The 17,179-nt window shown below is 42.5% G+C and overlaps 1 protein-coding gene across 2 annotated transcripts in view; it reads right to left on the bottom strand.

The window, feature by feature from the left end:
* Window positions 1–7,343: 7,343 nt before the first annotated feature.
* The window catches only part of CD8B (CD8 subunit beta), a 47,329-nt gene continuing 37,493 nt past the window's right edge, over window positions 7,344–17,179 (bottom strand). For both annotated transcript variants that reach the window (XM_032177124.2, XM_032177120.2), the window contains one exon: window positions 7,344–7,692. In XM_032177124.2, coding sequence (XP_032033015.1) covers window positions 7,608–7,692 — 85 coding nt within the window. In that variant the 3' untranslated portion in view covers window positions 7,344–7,607. The remainder of the gene's footprint in view (window positions 7,693–17,179) is intronic.

A 17,179-nucleotide genomic window follows, 5' to 3' on the forward strand; every position in this document is an offset into this window, starting at 1 on the left:
TCGGGGCCAGCGTTGGTGGAGCTGTAAAGCGTCCACCAGAGCCTGGATCCCTCCGCCACCTTTCCCACGAATTCACCTTTCTGTGCACAGCAAGTCCCTGAGCGGAGACGGCCGACACGTTTCCCACTGTTACCCCCGGAAACCGCGGCTCCTGAGGAGGTCAGGGCCTGGGCAGGGGGCAGAGCTCAGCGCGCCGTACTGAGGCAGAAACGGGGTCCAGAGAGGTTGGGGTGGGGGTACACGGAAGGGTCTCCCGAAGGTCCCTGACGCAGGGAGGACAGAGTAGGGATCTAGAATTCGTAGGGAGAAGAGAACTCAGAAAAGATCCGGCCCAGCGCATTTATTTTACAGAGGAAGAAAAAGTGAGGCCCAGGGAGGGTGAGCACTGCAGGTAACTGGAGGCTAGCAGCAGGGACACTTCCTATCTCGCCCGTCACCCGCGTCCAGCAAAATCTGATGCCCTGTCGGCCCAGCAGGGGGCGGTGCTGCTTTAGTTTTGGCCTGGTGGCGGTTGAGCGGAGGAGGGAGCGACTTCGAATTCAGTCTGCACCTGACTGACCTCGAGCAAAAACGAAGCGGGTGCACGTTACCGTCCTCCAGCTGGGAGCCCAGCAGCCTCCATCTTCGCCCCAGCCCCTACAGCCTCGCCCCTGGCTGGGGCTCCAGCTCCCCAGTTTCTCACCCCCACCACCAGGAGCTACCTATCTTATCACAGGCTCACTTAGATTACCATTAGGAGATTACCACTCGGGTGGGGTGGAGGTGCGGCGGAATTCGCATTTTGCAAGGTATCAAAAGAGCGGCTAATTACGGCATTTCTAGACCAAGACACTGGCCAGAGATATTGCGGATAGGCCCCTTAACCTCCCAGCATCTCGCAGTATCTACCAATTAGTGCTGAGCCTCCTGTGCAATGCATCCATCTATAGAAATGGCCAGAATGGGCCGGGCGCGGTGCGCAGTGGCTCACTCCTGTAATCCCAGCATTTGGGGAGGCCGAGGCGGTCGGATCATCTGAGGTCAGGAGTTCGATACCAGCCTGGCCAACATGGCGAAATCCCGTCTTTACTTAAAAAAAAAAAAAAAATTAGCCAGGCGTGATGGCGCAAGCCTGTAGTCCCAGCTATTCGGGAGGCTGAGGCAGAAGAATCGTTTGAACCCTGGAGGCGGAGGTTGCAGCGAGCGGAGATGGAGTCACTGCACTCCAAGCTGGGCGACAGAGCGAGACTCCCATCTCAAAATAAAAAAAATAATAATAATTCTTTAAAAAGAAAGAAATGGGGCTGGGCGCGGTGGCTCACGCCTGTAATCCCAGCACTTTGGGAGGCGATGAGAAGGCTGAATCCGGGGTGGACTTGCATGAGTGAATCCCCCTTTATTCACTCGGGCACTCCGTCAGAAATGGCCAGAATGTCAAAGCTTTAATGCTGGGTAGAAGTTCCCAGGCTTGAGAGTCTCGTTCTCCCAACTCTCCTTCCCTGTCAGAAAGTGCGAAGGGACTGGAATGGAGATCCTGAGCGGTCCTGGGTGCCGGGGCCCCGACCGGGGCTGAGCTGGTCCCCTGGTCGGGACGGCTGGGCAGAGGTGCCGAGGGGCCGCGGGCGGCCCTTCACTGGCTCATTCGCATCCGCAGCCCCTGAAGAAGGCCCTGGGCCCGCAGGGAGGAAGAGGTGAGCACCCGGCAGGAAGGAGATGGGCTTGGGCGCTCGGGGCGTGCCCGGGGGCAGGTGGAGCGTCCGGCCTCTGATGTCCCGCGCAGGACACTGAGGTCGCGGTGCAGAGAAGGGTCGGCGTAAGGATCTGACAGCCTTGCGCGCTAGGGACGGGGAAAGGCTCGCAGCACTAAGGTGCGGGGCGGGGGTGCGGGAGCCAAGGTCCCTCTGAGGTTCTTTTGGCTTATTCACCGATTTCATTCCGCTCTTGGTTTTAGTTTACCTGGAAGGTCCTCTCCTGCGCTGGCTCTGGGGGTGCTTGGAACCAGAGCCCCTTAGTCGAAGCGTGTCCTGCTGTCAGCCACCACCAAGTCCTTTGGCCGAGCCCGTTTCTCTCCTGGTGATGTGAACCCTCGTTTGTTGTTGTTGTTGTTGTTTACTGAAGTCCCGGGCTGATTAGACACAGCAGTGGAAGCTGGGGGTGGCCTGGGCCGTGCATTGAATTTGTGACTTTAGCAAGTCCCTAAATTCCTCTCTGCCTCACTTTTGCTGTCTTTTTTAGGTTAAAAATATTTTGGAGAATAGAAAACAAAACAAAAATAATGGCTTATAGTGCCAATATGGAATTATAATCACTCCTAACATTTTGGTATATTGTTTTGTATTTGCTTCGTTTTTATCTTATGCTTATGTATTTTTAATTTTTTTCCATCACTGTCATCATATTTCCTACTCAGGTCTCCAGCCTGCTTTAAAAATTTTTTAATCGTAAAGTTCCATAAAAATTTTATTTCGGCCAATTTCTTTTATAACACGTTCTTCATGAATCTTATCTGATATCTGCATAATATTCCACTCATACTTTGCCCAATTAATTAGACATTAAGGTCGTGTGTACTTTTTAAATTATGATACAGTAATTTCTAAATAGTGTATAATTTCAATTTTTGTTTCTTAGTTATCATAAGAGTTCTTAAAAGGTGATAACAAATTTTTAAGTGGATATATTTTTTCCCCCTTCCTTGGTTCATAATTTTATTGCTCTGTGGTCTGAGAATGTGGCTGTATTTACGCTTTTTGAAATTGAAGTTTTTGACTGATGGTTGATTTCGTAAATAAGTTTAGGCACAGTTTTGTATAAATGATTGGGCACAAAATTCTTTATATTAGATCAAGCTTTGTAAAATGTATTATCCATATCTGCTATGTCTTTTTAAAATTTTTATCTACTTGATCTAATTTCTGAAAGAGCTGTAAGTTTTTCAAATGTGTTTGTGGATTTACTATTTCCTCTTTATATTTCTTTCTTTTTTTTTTTTTTTTTTTTTTTTTGAGACGGAGTCTTGCTCTGTCGCCCAGGCTGGTGTGCAGTGGCAAGATCTTGGCTCACTGCAGGCTCCACCTCCTGGGTTCACGCCGTTCTCCTGCCTCAGCCTCCCGAGTAGCTGGGGCTACAGGTGCCCACCACCACGCCCGGCTAATTTTTTGTGTTTTTGAGTAGAAACGGGGTTTCACCGTGTTAGCCAGGATGGTCTCAATCTGCTGACCTCGTGATCCGCCCGCCTCGGCCTCCGAGAAAGTGCTGGGATTACAGGCGTGAGCCACCGCGCCCGGCCTCCTCTTTATATTTCTAACAGTTTGTGCATTATATATTTTAAAGTGATGTTATGGAATATAAAAACCACATGACTGTTAAAGTAATAAACAAAGAAACATTTTGGCTTATATATCTTTTTGTGCATTTGAATTATTTTCTTGGTTTGAATTTTTAGAAGGAAATGGCTGTTAAAGGCAAGTTGGCCTTTTAAAGATTTGACAGATGTATACTGTTGGCTGCATCAGAGTTCTTCTTTCACTAACCCCTGGTCAGCCCCAGGAATTAAAAAAAATTACACACACACACACACACACACACACACATGCATATAGTAAGTCTTCACTGTCATCCATAGGTTCTTGGAAACTGCAACTTTAAGCCAAACAACGTGTAATAAAACCATTTTTTCAATCAACATTGAATGAAAAAATACTTTTTGAGGATCTGCTGTATGTTATTTTGCTGAAAATCAGTTTCCAAAAACCTATACATGAAGTCAAGTGAGGACTTAGTATGTGTGGAGTGTGTGTGTGTGTGTGTGTACATGCATCAACATTATTTTGAGAGAAGCAAGAAATGGGACAATTTTTACAATCTCCTTTGATTTTTATTGTGGTTGACGGTTTTTCTGTAGATCTGTAATCACTTGAATTATCTTTTTTGTTTGTGGATTGTCTGTTCTTGTCCTTTTGTGCTTCTGTTTTCTAGCTTTTAACTCAAGGAGGTTAATGTCTTTCAGCTCTTACACTGTAGGAATTACAATGCTATTTCTTCAACCACAAAACACCTTATTGAAAAAGAAAAACTCCGGCGCACCAAACCGATGCCTCAAATTCACCCTGACTGCCCCTGCTACCCCCCTGGATCTTAGCAGAAATTTCAGTGTGGCAAACAAAACAGATAGAGTTCCTATGGGGCCTAAAGCTTATGCAATTTAGGAAACTTCTTTAACCATTTTTTTTTGAGTGGTGAGATTTTAGCATATATTTTGGCTAAAATATGGGAAAAAATAATGCCCAGTGAGATTACATGATTTTCCTGGGATTGATAGATTCATGTCTCAATTTCCCTCAGAGAAAGGGAGTGGGGTGGTGAGGAAGGGAAAGTATTATGGAGAGCTAGGACCCTTTGCCTTATTTCAGGATAAGAAAGAAAAGGAATAACCAAGCTTGCCATACACAAGTGGCTCCATTCATTTGTAATATTCCTTCAGTATCCTTTTATTGTCTATGAGATCCATAGTGATGATCTCTCTTTTGTTTCTGATATGAGTAATTTTTGTCTTCTCTCTTTTTTTCTTGGTTAGGTTGACTAGAGGTTTACCAATTTTATTGATCTTTTCAAAGAAACAGCTTTTGTTTTATTTTCTCTATTGTTTCCTGTTTTCAGTTTCGTTGATTTCTCGAATTTTTATTATTTTTATTCTTCTGCTTGCTTTAGGCTTGTATTGCTCTTCCTTCTCGTTTCCTTATTTTAGATGGTCAATTTTAGATCTCTTTTTAAAATATATGTATTTAATGCTGTAAGTTTCCCTCGAAGTACTGCATTGCTGCATCCCATGAATTTTGAGAAGTTGCATTTTCATTTAGTTCAAAATATTTTAAAATTTTTCTTGAGATGTCTTCTTTGACCCATGTGTTATTTAGAAGCACATTGTTTAATCTTCAAATATTTGGAGACTTTTCAGCTCTCTTTTTGTTATTAATTTCTAGTTTAATTCTGTTGTGGTCTGAGAGCATACTTTATATGATTTCTGTTAATTTCACTTTGTTAAAGTGTGTTTTATGGGACAGAATGCAATCTCTTTTGGTAAATGTTCCATGTGAACTTGGAAGAATATGTATTTTGTTGTTGGATAGAGTATTCTATAAATGTCAATTAGATCAAACTGGTTGAGAGTGCTGCTGAGGTCAATTAAATCATTACTGACTTTCTACCTGCTAGATTTATCAATTATTGAGAGAGAGGTATTGAATTATCCAACTATAATAGTGACTTTGTGTATTTTTCCTTGCATACCTATCATTTTTTGTCTCAGGTATTTTGATGCTTTGCTGATACATGCATGCATGTTAAGGATTGTTTTGTCTTCTTGGAGAATTGACCCCTTTAATATTATGTAATGTCCTTCTTTATCCCTGATGATTTTCCTTGCTATAAAGTCTGCTTTGTCTGAAATTAGCTGCTCCAGCTTTCTTTTGATAGTGTTAACAAGATGTATCTTTCTCTATTCCTTATAACCCATCTGAGTCTTATATTTAAGGTGGGTTTCTTGTAGACAGCATATGGTTAGGCCGTGCTTTTTACTACTCTGACAATCTCTGTCTTTTACTTGGATATATTTAGACCATTCACATTGAAAGTGGTTGTTGATATAGTTGGATTAGTATCTACTTTGTTTGTAACTGTTTTCTATTTGTTACAGTTGCTTTTGTCTCATCTTTCCCCTCTCCCATCCATTGTAATGACTATTTATCAATGTTTTCCCAGAGATTGCCTGAGCTCTCAACCAATATCACGTCTAGCTCTGTGTGCAGCAAAATATACTTCCTCATACCTGAGCATAATAAGGCAGGTGCGAAGGTGTTCATGCAGCACTGCCTTTAAAGTGGGAAAACCCAGTCTTCATCAACGGGACAACAGGAATCTAAATTATGGTTCACTGACCTACAGGAATACCAGGAGGCAGTCAAACATAAGCCAATACATCTATGTGTCCTGGAATATAGCAAATTCTGACATATATTGTTAAGTAAAAAAAGCTAGTTGCAGACCAATATATATATTATAATTCTTTTAGGTAAAAATCGTGTGTGTGTGTGTGTGTGTGTGTGTGTGTGTGTGTGTGTGTGTGTGTGTGTGTGTGTGTGTGTGAATGTCTAAATGCACAGAAAAATGTGTGTCTAAATGCAGAGAAAAATCTCTAGGTTTATACAAACTGTGTGTTTATACAAACTGATGGCAGATTTGGGAAAGCAAAGAAATATTTTATTTTTTCTGACAAAACATATTCATGTATTTGTAAGCTTTAAACACACACACACACACACACACAACTTGTTTAAGACCAGACTGGCCAACATGGTGAAACCCTGTCTCTACAAAAATACAAAATTTAGCCAGGCATGATGGCAGGCGCCTGTAATCCCAGCTACTGGGGAGGCTGAGGTGGAAGAACTGCTTGAACCCGGGAAGGTGGAGGTTGCAGTGAGCCAAGATCACACCACTGCACTCCAGCCTCGGCAACAGAGCGAGACTCTGTCTCAAAAAAAAAAGAAGAAAGAAAGGGCTGGGCATGGTGGCTCACGCCTGTAATCCCAACATTTTGGGAGGCTGAGGCAGGCAGGTTGCTTGAGCCCAGGAGCTCAAGACCAGCGTGGGCAACATAGGGAGACCCCGTCTCTACAATAAATACAACAATTTGCCAGGTGTGGTGGTGTGCACCTGTAGTCTCAGCTACCCAGGAGGCTGAGGTGGAAGAATCGCCTGAGCCTGGGAGGTCAAGGCTAGAGTGAGCCGTGATTGCACCACTGCACTCCAGCCTGGGTGACAGAGTGAGATCTTGTCTCAAAAATAAAAAATAAATTAAAAGTAGGCCAGGCATGTGTGGCTCACACCTGTAATTCTAGCACTTTGGGAGGCCGAGGTGTTTGAATCACCTGAGGTCAAGAGTTCGAGACCAACCTGGCCAAACATGGTGAAATCCCGTCTCTACTAAAAATACAAAAATTAGCCATGTGTGGTGGCACATGCCTATAGTCCCAGCAGGCAGAGGCAGGAGAATCGCTTGAACCCAGGAGGCAGAGGTTGTAGTGAGCCGAGATCGAGTCCCTGCACTCCAGCCTGGGCGACAGAGTGAGACTCTGTCTCAAAAATATATAAATAAATAAATAAAAATAAATTTTTAAAAATCAAAGAAGCTTAAAAATGCTTTCCCTCACAAGGAAAGAACATCTGCCTGACATAAGTAACCCTCTCTAACCTCAGCATTTGGCGGCTCTTCTGAAATGGGTGGTCCATACTCATGGTGATCTGGTGCTAGGGATGCAGGAAGCAAAGATGTTCCCCAGTACTTGCCAAGCTCAATGGTTCCCTTAGGATTTGGGGCAAGTTTATTCAAGATGGATACATTTGGTTCCACAAGGTGGATTCTTTGGGGTTCACAAGGATGGGGGCCACAGCTCACCAGGGCAGAACTTGAGCCCCCTATGACTTGGGGGGTTGGTGGTGGCAGAGAAGTCTCTGCTGGGTGTGTGGGAGGATCCCTCTGTGGGAGGGAGGAATCTGGTAAAAGTGGTAAAGATCCACTCATTGGGACCTGTGCTTCTTGCCTATGATTTTCAGGATCCATGGGCCAATCAGCTTCTGTGAGGTTGTAGTATTGCTGTGGTATCCTGCAGGCATCGGGGGACAAGGATTCCTGATATACCTTCCCCTTGAGGTCTTGCAAAAAGAAAAACAAGAGAGTCTCAATACATGCATCAAGTCAAGGTGTTGGTTACTTATTAAGTAATGACTGATTTTTTCTGTGACTCAGTCGAGTCAGATGTTGTGTCAAATTCAACACAGAAAGAGCCAGGCATACAGCACTTGATAGGCCTAGGGTTACCACAGGATCCAACCACATTTGATTCAGGATCTCAAAGCCAGAAAACTCTGTTTCTGTTTCTTCTGATTTCTTCTCAGAAAGAGGAAACCACACACAGAGAATTACCTGCTCAGTTATTCCCCAAAGTTAATCTCATTTGGGAAAGCAGGGAAGGGTTTTATCCTTCCCTCTTGGGCATCACTGTCAATTTTATTGCCATGGTTAATCAAGGTGAATTTCAATAGTGTCTGACCTGCAAATTAGTTTTCTGCCATCTGGAATCAAGGATGTATGGGTCGATAGCTGCAGGAGACTTCAGAGACATCCCCATGCTTTAAAAATTTCTCTTAGGAGAGTGGTAAGGTAGGGTGGCTATTGTCATCACAGGTTGGAAGACAAGACGGTCACAAATGTTAGAGAATTTATTCTGATGGAAACTTCTCCTCTGGGGTACGTTATAATGGACATGAAGACTCAACTTCAGGAAGATGTCAGTTTTCCCCAGTTAATCTACAGATCCAGTGCATTCAAAATGCCAACTAGATTTTCCTCACAAGCTGATTATCAAATTCATATGGAAGTATAAAGGGCCAAAAATAGCTGAACAATTTTGCTGAAGGGTAAGAGGGGGACCCATTATTCCACATATCATGATTTATAAACTCTAGTAATTTAAACACGAATAGAACAATGAAAGAGAGTAGGGGGCCTAGAAAATACAGATGTGAACATGTTGGAGATGGCTGGGCACTCCCGTGGGTAAAGGATTCGATCACTGGTGCTGTGACATTGGCTTCTCGTGTGGGAAAAGCGTAAAACTTGAACTCTATCTCAAACCATTCACAAACACACAGTCCAGATAGAATAAATATGAAAAGCAAAGTTTCAAAACTTTTTTTAAAAATGTGTTTTTAAGACATGATAAGGAACAGAATTTCTTGGTCAAAATATAAAAGCACAAGCCATAAAAGTGTGATGTTACCATTCAAACATTTGTTTAAAGTATGCAGGGCAAAAACCAATACAAAGTTAAAGGATGAGTCTCAAATTAGTAGAAGATATTTGCAGTGCATAAAAGCAACAGAAGATCTTTATCCATAACATATCAGACTCTCACAAAGTAATAAGTTAAAGACAGCAGAATTAAAAATGGGCAAAGTACGTGACCAAGCCAATATCCAAATAAAAAGATGCCAAACCTTAATTGAATCAGTGAGATGCAAATGAAAACAACCGATATCATTTTATACTCAAATTAGCAAAATGAACAAGACCAATAACATCAAGCATGAGGGAGAATATGGCCAAATAACTGTTATGCAATGCTGATGGGGATGTAAATTGTTACAACTGCCGTGGAGATAATTTGGGATATCTAGTAAAAATATCTATTAAAAATGGAGATGCTCTGGCCCCAGAACTTCCACTTCCAGGTTCATTGCTCAGAGAAGCTTTGATGTACAAGAGTGTTCACAGAGGCACAAACAACAGAAATTGGAAAATTGTAATAATAATTACAAACTAATATCTAATAAAGGGGAATTAATAAAATTGTAATACATTAATAAAATATGACACAATAAATGAACTAGATCCACAGGCATCAACACAGGTAAATCTCAAAAATATGTTGAACGAAATAAGCAAATTTTAAAAGTGCATATACAGTCTGACATTATTTATAAAAAATAAAAGCACATGCCATATATTATTCATTATTATGTCATTGTTTATAGATACTTACATAATAGGAGAATCACAAGTATAAAAAAAGCCTGAAGGCAGAGCCCACAAATTTCAAGATAGGGTATGCAGTATGGAGGATGGAATGGGGGTGAAGAAGGGGTCTCAACACAAACATTTTATTGCCTAAAATAAAAGACTGAAGCAAATTTGGCAAAAGTTAAATTTGCTAAATCTGACAGATTTATTTAGCAAATCTGCTAATTTGCTAAATAAACTTGAAGCTAGTATATTACCTTCAGTAGTTTTCTTTATATTTGGTATAATTCATAATTCATGGGAGGAGGTAATTACATATTAAAAATATATATTCACTGGCTGGGTGCAGTGGCTCATGCCTGTAATCCCAGCACTTTGGGAGGCCAAGACGGGTAGATAATCTGAGTTCAGGAGTTCGAGACCAGCCTGGCCAACATGGTGAAACCCCGTTTCTACGAAAAATATAAAAATTAGCTGGGCGTGGTGGCAGGCACCTGTGGTCCCAGCTACTCAGGAGGCTGAGGCAGGAGAATTGCTTGTACCTGGGAGATGGAGGTTGCTGTGAGCTGAGACCGTACCATTGCACTTCAGTCTGGGTGACAGAGCCAGACTCCATCTCAAAATAAATAAAAAAATAAAAATAAATTTAAAAAGTATATATTCATAATTAACAGAATAACTGTATGTGATGAGTCTCTGCTGTGTTCCAGGCACTGTTTGAAGTATACGCATACCTCAGTTTATTGCACTTTATTTTTTATTGCGCTGCACAGATGTTGTATTTTTAGCAAATTGAAAGTTTATGGCAACCCTGCATGGAGCAAATCTATCAATGCCATTTTTCAATAGCATGTGTTGACTTTGTGCCTCTGTGTCACCTTTTAACAATTCTTGCAATACTTCAAACTTTTTCATTATTATTGTATCTGTTCTGGTGACTGTAATCAGTTATTTTTGATGTTACTATTTTAATTGTTTTAGGGCACCATGAACCATGCCCATGTAAGGCAGTGAACTTCATCCATAAATGTTGGATGTGTTCTGGCTGCTCCACAACCAGCCATTCTGTTTCTCTTTCTCCTTAGGCCTCCCTATGCCCTGAGCCACAAAAATATTAAAATTAGGCCAATTAATAACCCTACAATGGCTTCTAAGCGTTCAAGGGAAAGGAAGAATTGCACATCTCTCACTTTAAATCAAAAGCTAGAACTGATTAAATTTAGTGAGGAAGGGATGTTGAAAGTGGAGATAGGCTGAAAGCTAGGTCTCTTGTGTCAAATAATTAGTCAAGTTGAGAAGGTAGAGAAAAAGTTCTTGAAGGAAATTAAAAGTACTAATCCAGTGAGCACATGAATGATAAGAAAACGAAATAGCCCTATTGCTGATATGGAGAGAGTTTTAGTGATCTCGATAAATCGGAACAGCCACAAAATTCCCTTAAGCGAAAGCCTAATCCAGAGCAAAGTCCCAACTCTCTTAAATTTTATGAAAGCCGAAGTGGTGAGGAAGCTGCAGAGGAAAAGTTTGAAGCTAGGAGAGGTTGGTTGATTCAAGTGGTTTAAGGGAAGATACCATCTTAACATCAAAATGCAACGTGAAGAAGCAAGTGCTAATATAGAAACTAATAGGTGCTGCAGCACTGCAAGTTATCCAAAAGATCTTTCTGAGATTATTGACAAAGGTGGCTACGCTAAACAACAGATTTTCAATGTAGACAAAACAGCCTTATATTGGAAGAAGATGCTACTGGGTCTTTCATAGCTAGAGAGAAGTTAATGCCTGGCTTCAAAGGACAGCCTCCCTCTCTTGTTAGGGGCTAATGCAGCTGGTGACTTTAAGTTGAAGCCAATGCTCATTTACCATCCTAAAAACCCTAAGGCCCTTAAGAATTATGCTAAATCTGCTCTCCTTATACTCTATAAATGGAATAGCAAAGCCTGGATGACAGCACATCTGTTTAGAGCATGGTTTACTGAATATTTAAAGCCCACTGTTGAGACTTGCTCAGGAAAAAAGATTCCTTTCAAAATATTACTGCTCACTGAAAATGTACCTGGTCACCCAAGGGATCTGATGGAGATGTACAAGGAGATTAATATGGTTTTTCATGACTGGTAAAACAACATTGATTTTACATGGACCAAGGAGTAATTTTGACTTTCAATTCTTATTATTTAAGAAATACATTTTGTAAGGCTAGAGTTGCCACAGATGATGATTCCTCTGATAGATCTGGGCGAAACCTTCTGGAAAGGATTCACCATTCTAGATGCAACAAAGAACATTTGTGATTCATGGGAGGAGGTAAAAATACCAACATTAAGAGGAGTTTGGAAGCAGGTGATTCCAATTCTCCTGGATGAGTTGGAGGAGTTCAAGGCTTCAGTGGAGGAAGTTACTGCAAGTATGGTAGAAATAGCAAGAGAACTAGAATTAGAAGTGGAGTCTGAAGATGTGGCTGAATTGTCGCAATCCCGTGATCAAACTTGAACACATGAGGAGTTTATTCTCTCTGATGAGCAAAGATTCCATTTCAAGAGAAATGGAATCTACTCCTGGTGAAGATGGTGTGAACATTGTTGAAATGACAACAAAAGATGGAGAATGTTACATAAACTTAGTTGATAAAGAGGTGTCAGTATTTGAGAAGAGTGACTCCAATTTTGAATGCTGTTCTACTGTAGGTAAAATGCTATCAAACAGCATCACATACTACAGATAAATCTTTTGTGAAAGGAAGAGTCAATCAATGTGGCAAGATTTGTCGTTGTCTTATTTTATGAAATTGGCACAGCCACGCCAGCCTTTGGCAACCACCATTCTGATCAGTCAGCGCCCATTGACATCAAGGCAAGATGCCCTCCATCAGCAAAAAAATTATGACTCACTGAAAGCTCAGGTGATTTTAGCATGTATTTGGTAATAAATTACTTTTTGATTAAGACATGTACATTGGTTTTTTCAGACATAATGTCTTTGTACACTTAGTAGACTACCTTATAGGGTAAACATAACTTTTATGTACACTGGGAAACCAAAAAGTATATGTAACTGGCTTTATTGTGATATTTGCTTTATCGTGGTGATCTGGAACTGAACCTGAGATATCTCTGAGGTTTGCCTGTACTGGAATTTCCAAGGTTAGTGAAACATCCTTTCTGCAGCCTGAGTGGTGAGATTTAGGCTAGTCTCAAAAATATCAAAAATGACTAGAATATAATGTAATAACAGTGATCATTAAGATAACAACGCTAGCAGCTACCATTAACTGAGTACTATGTGCCATGCACTCTACAAGCACTATTTTATTAATGCTCGTGTGTGAGGTAGATATTATCATTATTCTTGTTTTATATTCAAGGTTCAGAGAGGTTAATTCACTTGCTCAGAGTCACACAGGTAGCCCAGATCTGCTATGTGCCAGCCCTAATTACTGAGCCATCCTGTCTGTCCGATCTTTTCTGACCCAACTCTCCGCTTCTCCTGAACCACGGGCCATGTAGCTGGCTTTGAATATAGGTGCTCCTTTTATATAGGTACTCTTGAAAGGATCAACTTTTTTTTTTTTTTCAAATAATCCAATAACTTTGACTTTTTATTAGGTTACACTGGCCTTCTCCCAAGTTTTTCATCAAACTCATGAAGCCTGCTGCTCCTTAAATTCTCAAGGCGTTGGAGTCAGGCCGCCCGCGGTGAATCCTAGCTTTCAGATTTATCAAATGCGGTGTGATTTCTAGGATGCCATTGAGCCCTGCTAAAGGAGTTGCTAATATCCACCTCGTTCTGCCGTTAAGAAAGCAACGAGAAAAAGAACACACAACTCCCAGCACAGTTCTGGCGCCTGTGAGGCACCCAGCAGATGGGAGCTTTGTTCTTAGTTGTATTGTGGTGGGGAAGCAACATGGGGCCTTGTCCTGCGGGCACACTTGAGTTAAGATCACACTGGGGCTCCTTCAGGCCCTGGGCCGAGTTGGGGCACAGGCCGAGTTCGGGTGTTGCTGCAGCCTCAGAACCACCCAGAGTTGACTGAAGACACTCGGGGGCCTCCATAACTGAGAGCAGGCAGAGGCATTGTTTTTAACCCAGTGTGGACCCCCAAATGGAACATTTTCCTTACTAGGTGAACGCCTTCAGAACCCTCCGAAAATCACAGTTTCACTTTTAGCAAAGCCCCGCTGCAGCAGGGGAAAGCCCCCACAAACCCTGTCCTCTCCAAAGGGAGTGTTCTGAGCCCCCTGCTTCCTCCACCCTTCTCTTCCCCCTGGTTAATTCCTTCGCTCCAGCTCGTTCTGCCTTCTTTCTTTCTTTTCCTTTTCGAGGCCCGCTCTTCTCTGATTTTGAAGGGCTGGCGCAGGCTTGGGCACTTCTTTCAGGTTCTGTATTGTCTGTCTGCCTTGTGGCTTCTCCTTCTGCAACTCCGAGCAACTCAGTGCTTGGATTGCAGCTCCCAATAGTCCTGCCCTGGCTTGCCCCAGACACAGGGCAGAGATGAACCAGGGACTGTACCCAGTGTTTTGAGTTCCTGCCATGTTTATAGCATCAACTCTCCTTTAGCTCTTGGGAAAAAGAGTTTTAAAGTGCTGCAGTCTTCTAACACAAAATTATATCCATGCTGAAAATATGTTTTCCACTTATACCCCAGCAGGAAAAAAAAAAAGATGTTATCTGTTTCAGTTGAGAGTCATGATGACCTCAGAAAGCAATATCAGAAGCTATCAAAATGTTTATACCTGTATGTTCAGTAATCCAATCTGGAACATTTCTCCAGTGGTTGTAATCTTAGTCTTGGCACAATAGAGTATGAACAGAGGTGTTAAATGTTAAAAGCAATGGAAATGTTCAGAAATAAAGCAATATTTAAGTAAACAATGATAATGCCTTCAATATAATTTTAGGCATTAACATGATGATGTTTTAGAATTACGAAAACTATGGAAAGGTTGACAAGGAAAACACAGACAGCATGCTTGATATAAACACACATTCAGCCTGATTATAACTATGCAAAATGTAACAAATGTTTTTAAAACATTAGAAGAAAATACACCAAGATGCGTTTCCCTTGCTGTTGTTTCTAGTGGCTAATTTTTGCCATGTGTATTACTGCAGTTATATCACCTTTACAAATGGAAAGCTTAAAAATAACTCACTTCCCTTCCCAGAGAGCAATGCTCAGTGCAAAGCCACACTCCACTCCAGAGATGGCCTTCAGCACTGGACTTTTTGGGGGCCAGAATCAAGCAGTATGTGCCACTTCTTGTCTCATGTTGTTGGTGCCACTTATTCATATGTTGTCTCATAATTCTGCAGTTGTTTAATGTGTTTATATTTCTCTACAACCATTTTTAAAAGCTATTTTTAAAATTGTGGCAAAACATATGCATAACATAAATTTACCATTTTAGTCATTTCTAAGTATACACTCCAGTGGCATTAAGTATATTTATATTTTTGTGCAATCATTACCACCATGCATCCACAGAACTTTTTCATTTTCCTAAACTAAAACTCTGTATCAATTAAGCACCAACTCCCCATTCCCCCTCCCCCAGTTCCAGGTAACCGCTATGCTATTTTCAGTTTCTCTGACAAATTCAGAGACACTACTCTTGGTACCTCCTACATGTAGAATCATACTGTATTTACCTTTTTGCACAATCATTTTTTAAAACTTAAAAAAAATTTAATTGATTTTTTTGAGACAGTCTCACTCTGTCATCCAGGCTGGTTGGTGTTTGCTGTGGCACGGTCATGGCTCACTGTAGCCTTGACCTCCTGGGCTCAAGTGATCCTCACATCTCAGACTCCTGAGTATTTGGGACTACAGGTACCCACCACGGTGCCCGGCTAATTTTTTAATTTTTTGTAGAGATGAAGTCTCACTATGTTGCCCAGGCTGGTCTCAAACTCCTAGGCTCAAGGAATCCTCCTACTTCAGTCTTTCAAAATGCAAAGATTACAGAGTGAGCCACCAGGCTCGGCCTGCACAATCATTTTAAAAAGCTCTCTGAGGATAAGGACCAAGGCCCTGATTTGTTTTCATTGTAAGCATAATGTTCATTTCCTCATTGATTTGATATTGACTGTGCACCTACACATGTGTGCCGGGCACTGTTCGAGGCAGGTTTAAGCAACGCTCAAGAAGCACATGTGATCTCTCAAGGGGACGGTGTAGTGGACAGAGATAACAAAGAAAAACACAGAGAAGAAAGAATGACGGAGAGTGAGAAGTGCTGGAAGTGCAGTGACAGAGACCGCCCCGGGGCTTCCTGGACAGGCTGCATGTTTGTAGGATGATGGGAAGTGGTCCTGGAGAAGACTGAGGAGGAGCCCTAGAGGGTCCAGGCAGAGAGAGGAGGGGGACAGAGCTAGAGGAGGAAAGGGGCTTTGTACAGTGTGCGTGTGTGTGTGTGTGTGTGTGTGTGTGTGTGTGTGCTGGGGGACATGCAGGGAGATGGCAGGCCTCAGCACTGGGGAGAGCTGGAGTGCATTCTAGATGCAGCGGGGAGCTGGAGCAGGGACCCTCTTCTCCCTGCCCGGCCTGAGAGCAGGGAAGGAGGCCCTGGGCTGTGGCTGATTGCAGTCAACACTGAGGAACAAGTGCCAATGCTTCGTGCAGGGCACAACCTCTGCCACACTTTTACCTATGTGACCTTCTGGGCCAGGTGCTGTGAGGTGCTCCATTTCTCAGATAGCAAGGCTGAGGCTCAGATCAATGCTGCCTTGCACACAGCTGGAAGTGGCCAAATCAGCCCGAAACCCCCACTTTGTTCTGTGTCTTTGTGCAGAGCCGGGTGGCTGTGTGTGCAGTGTCTGTTGTGCTGGACATACAACAGGAAAGCAATTGTTACCTCTAATTTTTAGGAGGCCAAAGTACAAGAAGCTACGTGCTCCAGGCCAAAGAGCAACTAAGGGAATGAAGAGTAAATCTGTGATTGAATGAATGAGCAGATGAAAAGAGAAAAAGCCTCCCCCTGCACAAACCCACAACCCATTCCCTTCCCGGGGTCCTGGGGGGAGGGGGCTTTTCATCACTGCCCCGGGTCAGGGAAGAGAGAGGGAGGCCTTGTGGTGGAGGGGAGGGGAGGAGAGCTAACCATCAGAGGTGTAAAGAAGGTTCTAGTCCCTCCAGAGCACACTCAGGGATGCTTTCTTGTGCTTCTGTCCCAAGGCCTTGTCTCGACCTTGCTTACTATAAACACAGTGCTACGTCCTGCTTTTCCTTTACTTCATTATATAAACCTTCCCTGAATCGCTAACAGAATCTTTGGAACCACTGTTTTTAAGGTTTGAATACTTGTGTACCAAGTAAATGACCACAGCTTATTGAAACTCCTCTTTATAGTCAGCCACTTAGGTTGTTCTGTTGTTAGTTCTAGAACACATAACTAATGCCAATAAATAATGATGATGGCACAGATTAGTATCTCCTGAGGATGGATCTCTTGCGTGGGTTCCAAAGCTCTAAGCAATTTATATGGGCCCTGGAGTTTCCTCCACAGCTCCTAAGGTGGCTCTGGCATATGAGGAGGCTGGGAAAAGAGCAGGGGTGATGGGCGCATCTGCCTTGGTAAGTGAACTTGTTGGTTCTGTCCCACGCAGCTTGGGTGTTGGTGTAGG

The sequence above is a fragment of the Hylobates moloch genome, unplaced genomic scaffold, assembly GCF_009828535.3.
Source record: "Hylobates moloch isolate HMO894 unplaced genomic scaffold, HMol_V3 SCAFFOLD_15, whole genome shotgun sequence".
In the NCBI taxonomy this organism is placed as follows: domain Eukaryota; kingdom Metazoa; phylum Chordata; class Mammalia; order Primates; family Hylobatidae; genus Hylobates; species Hylobates moloch.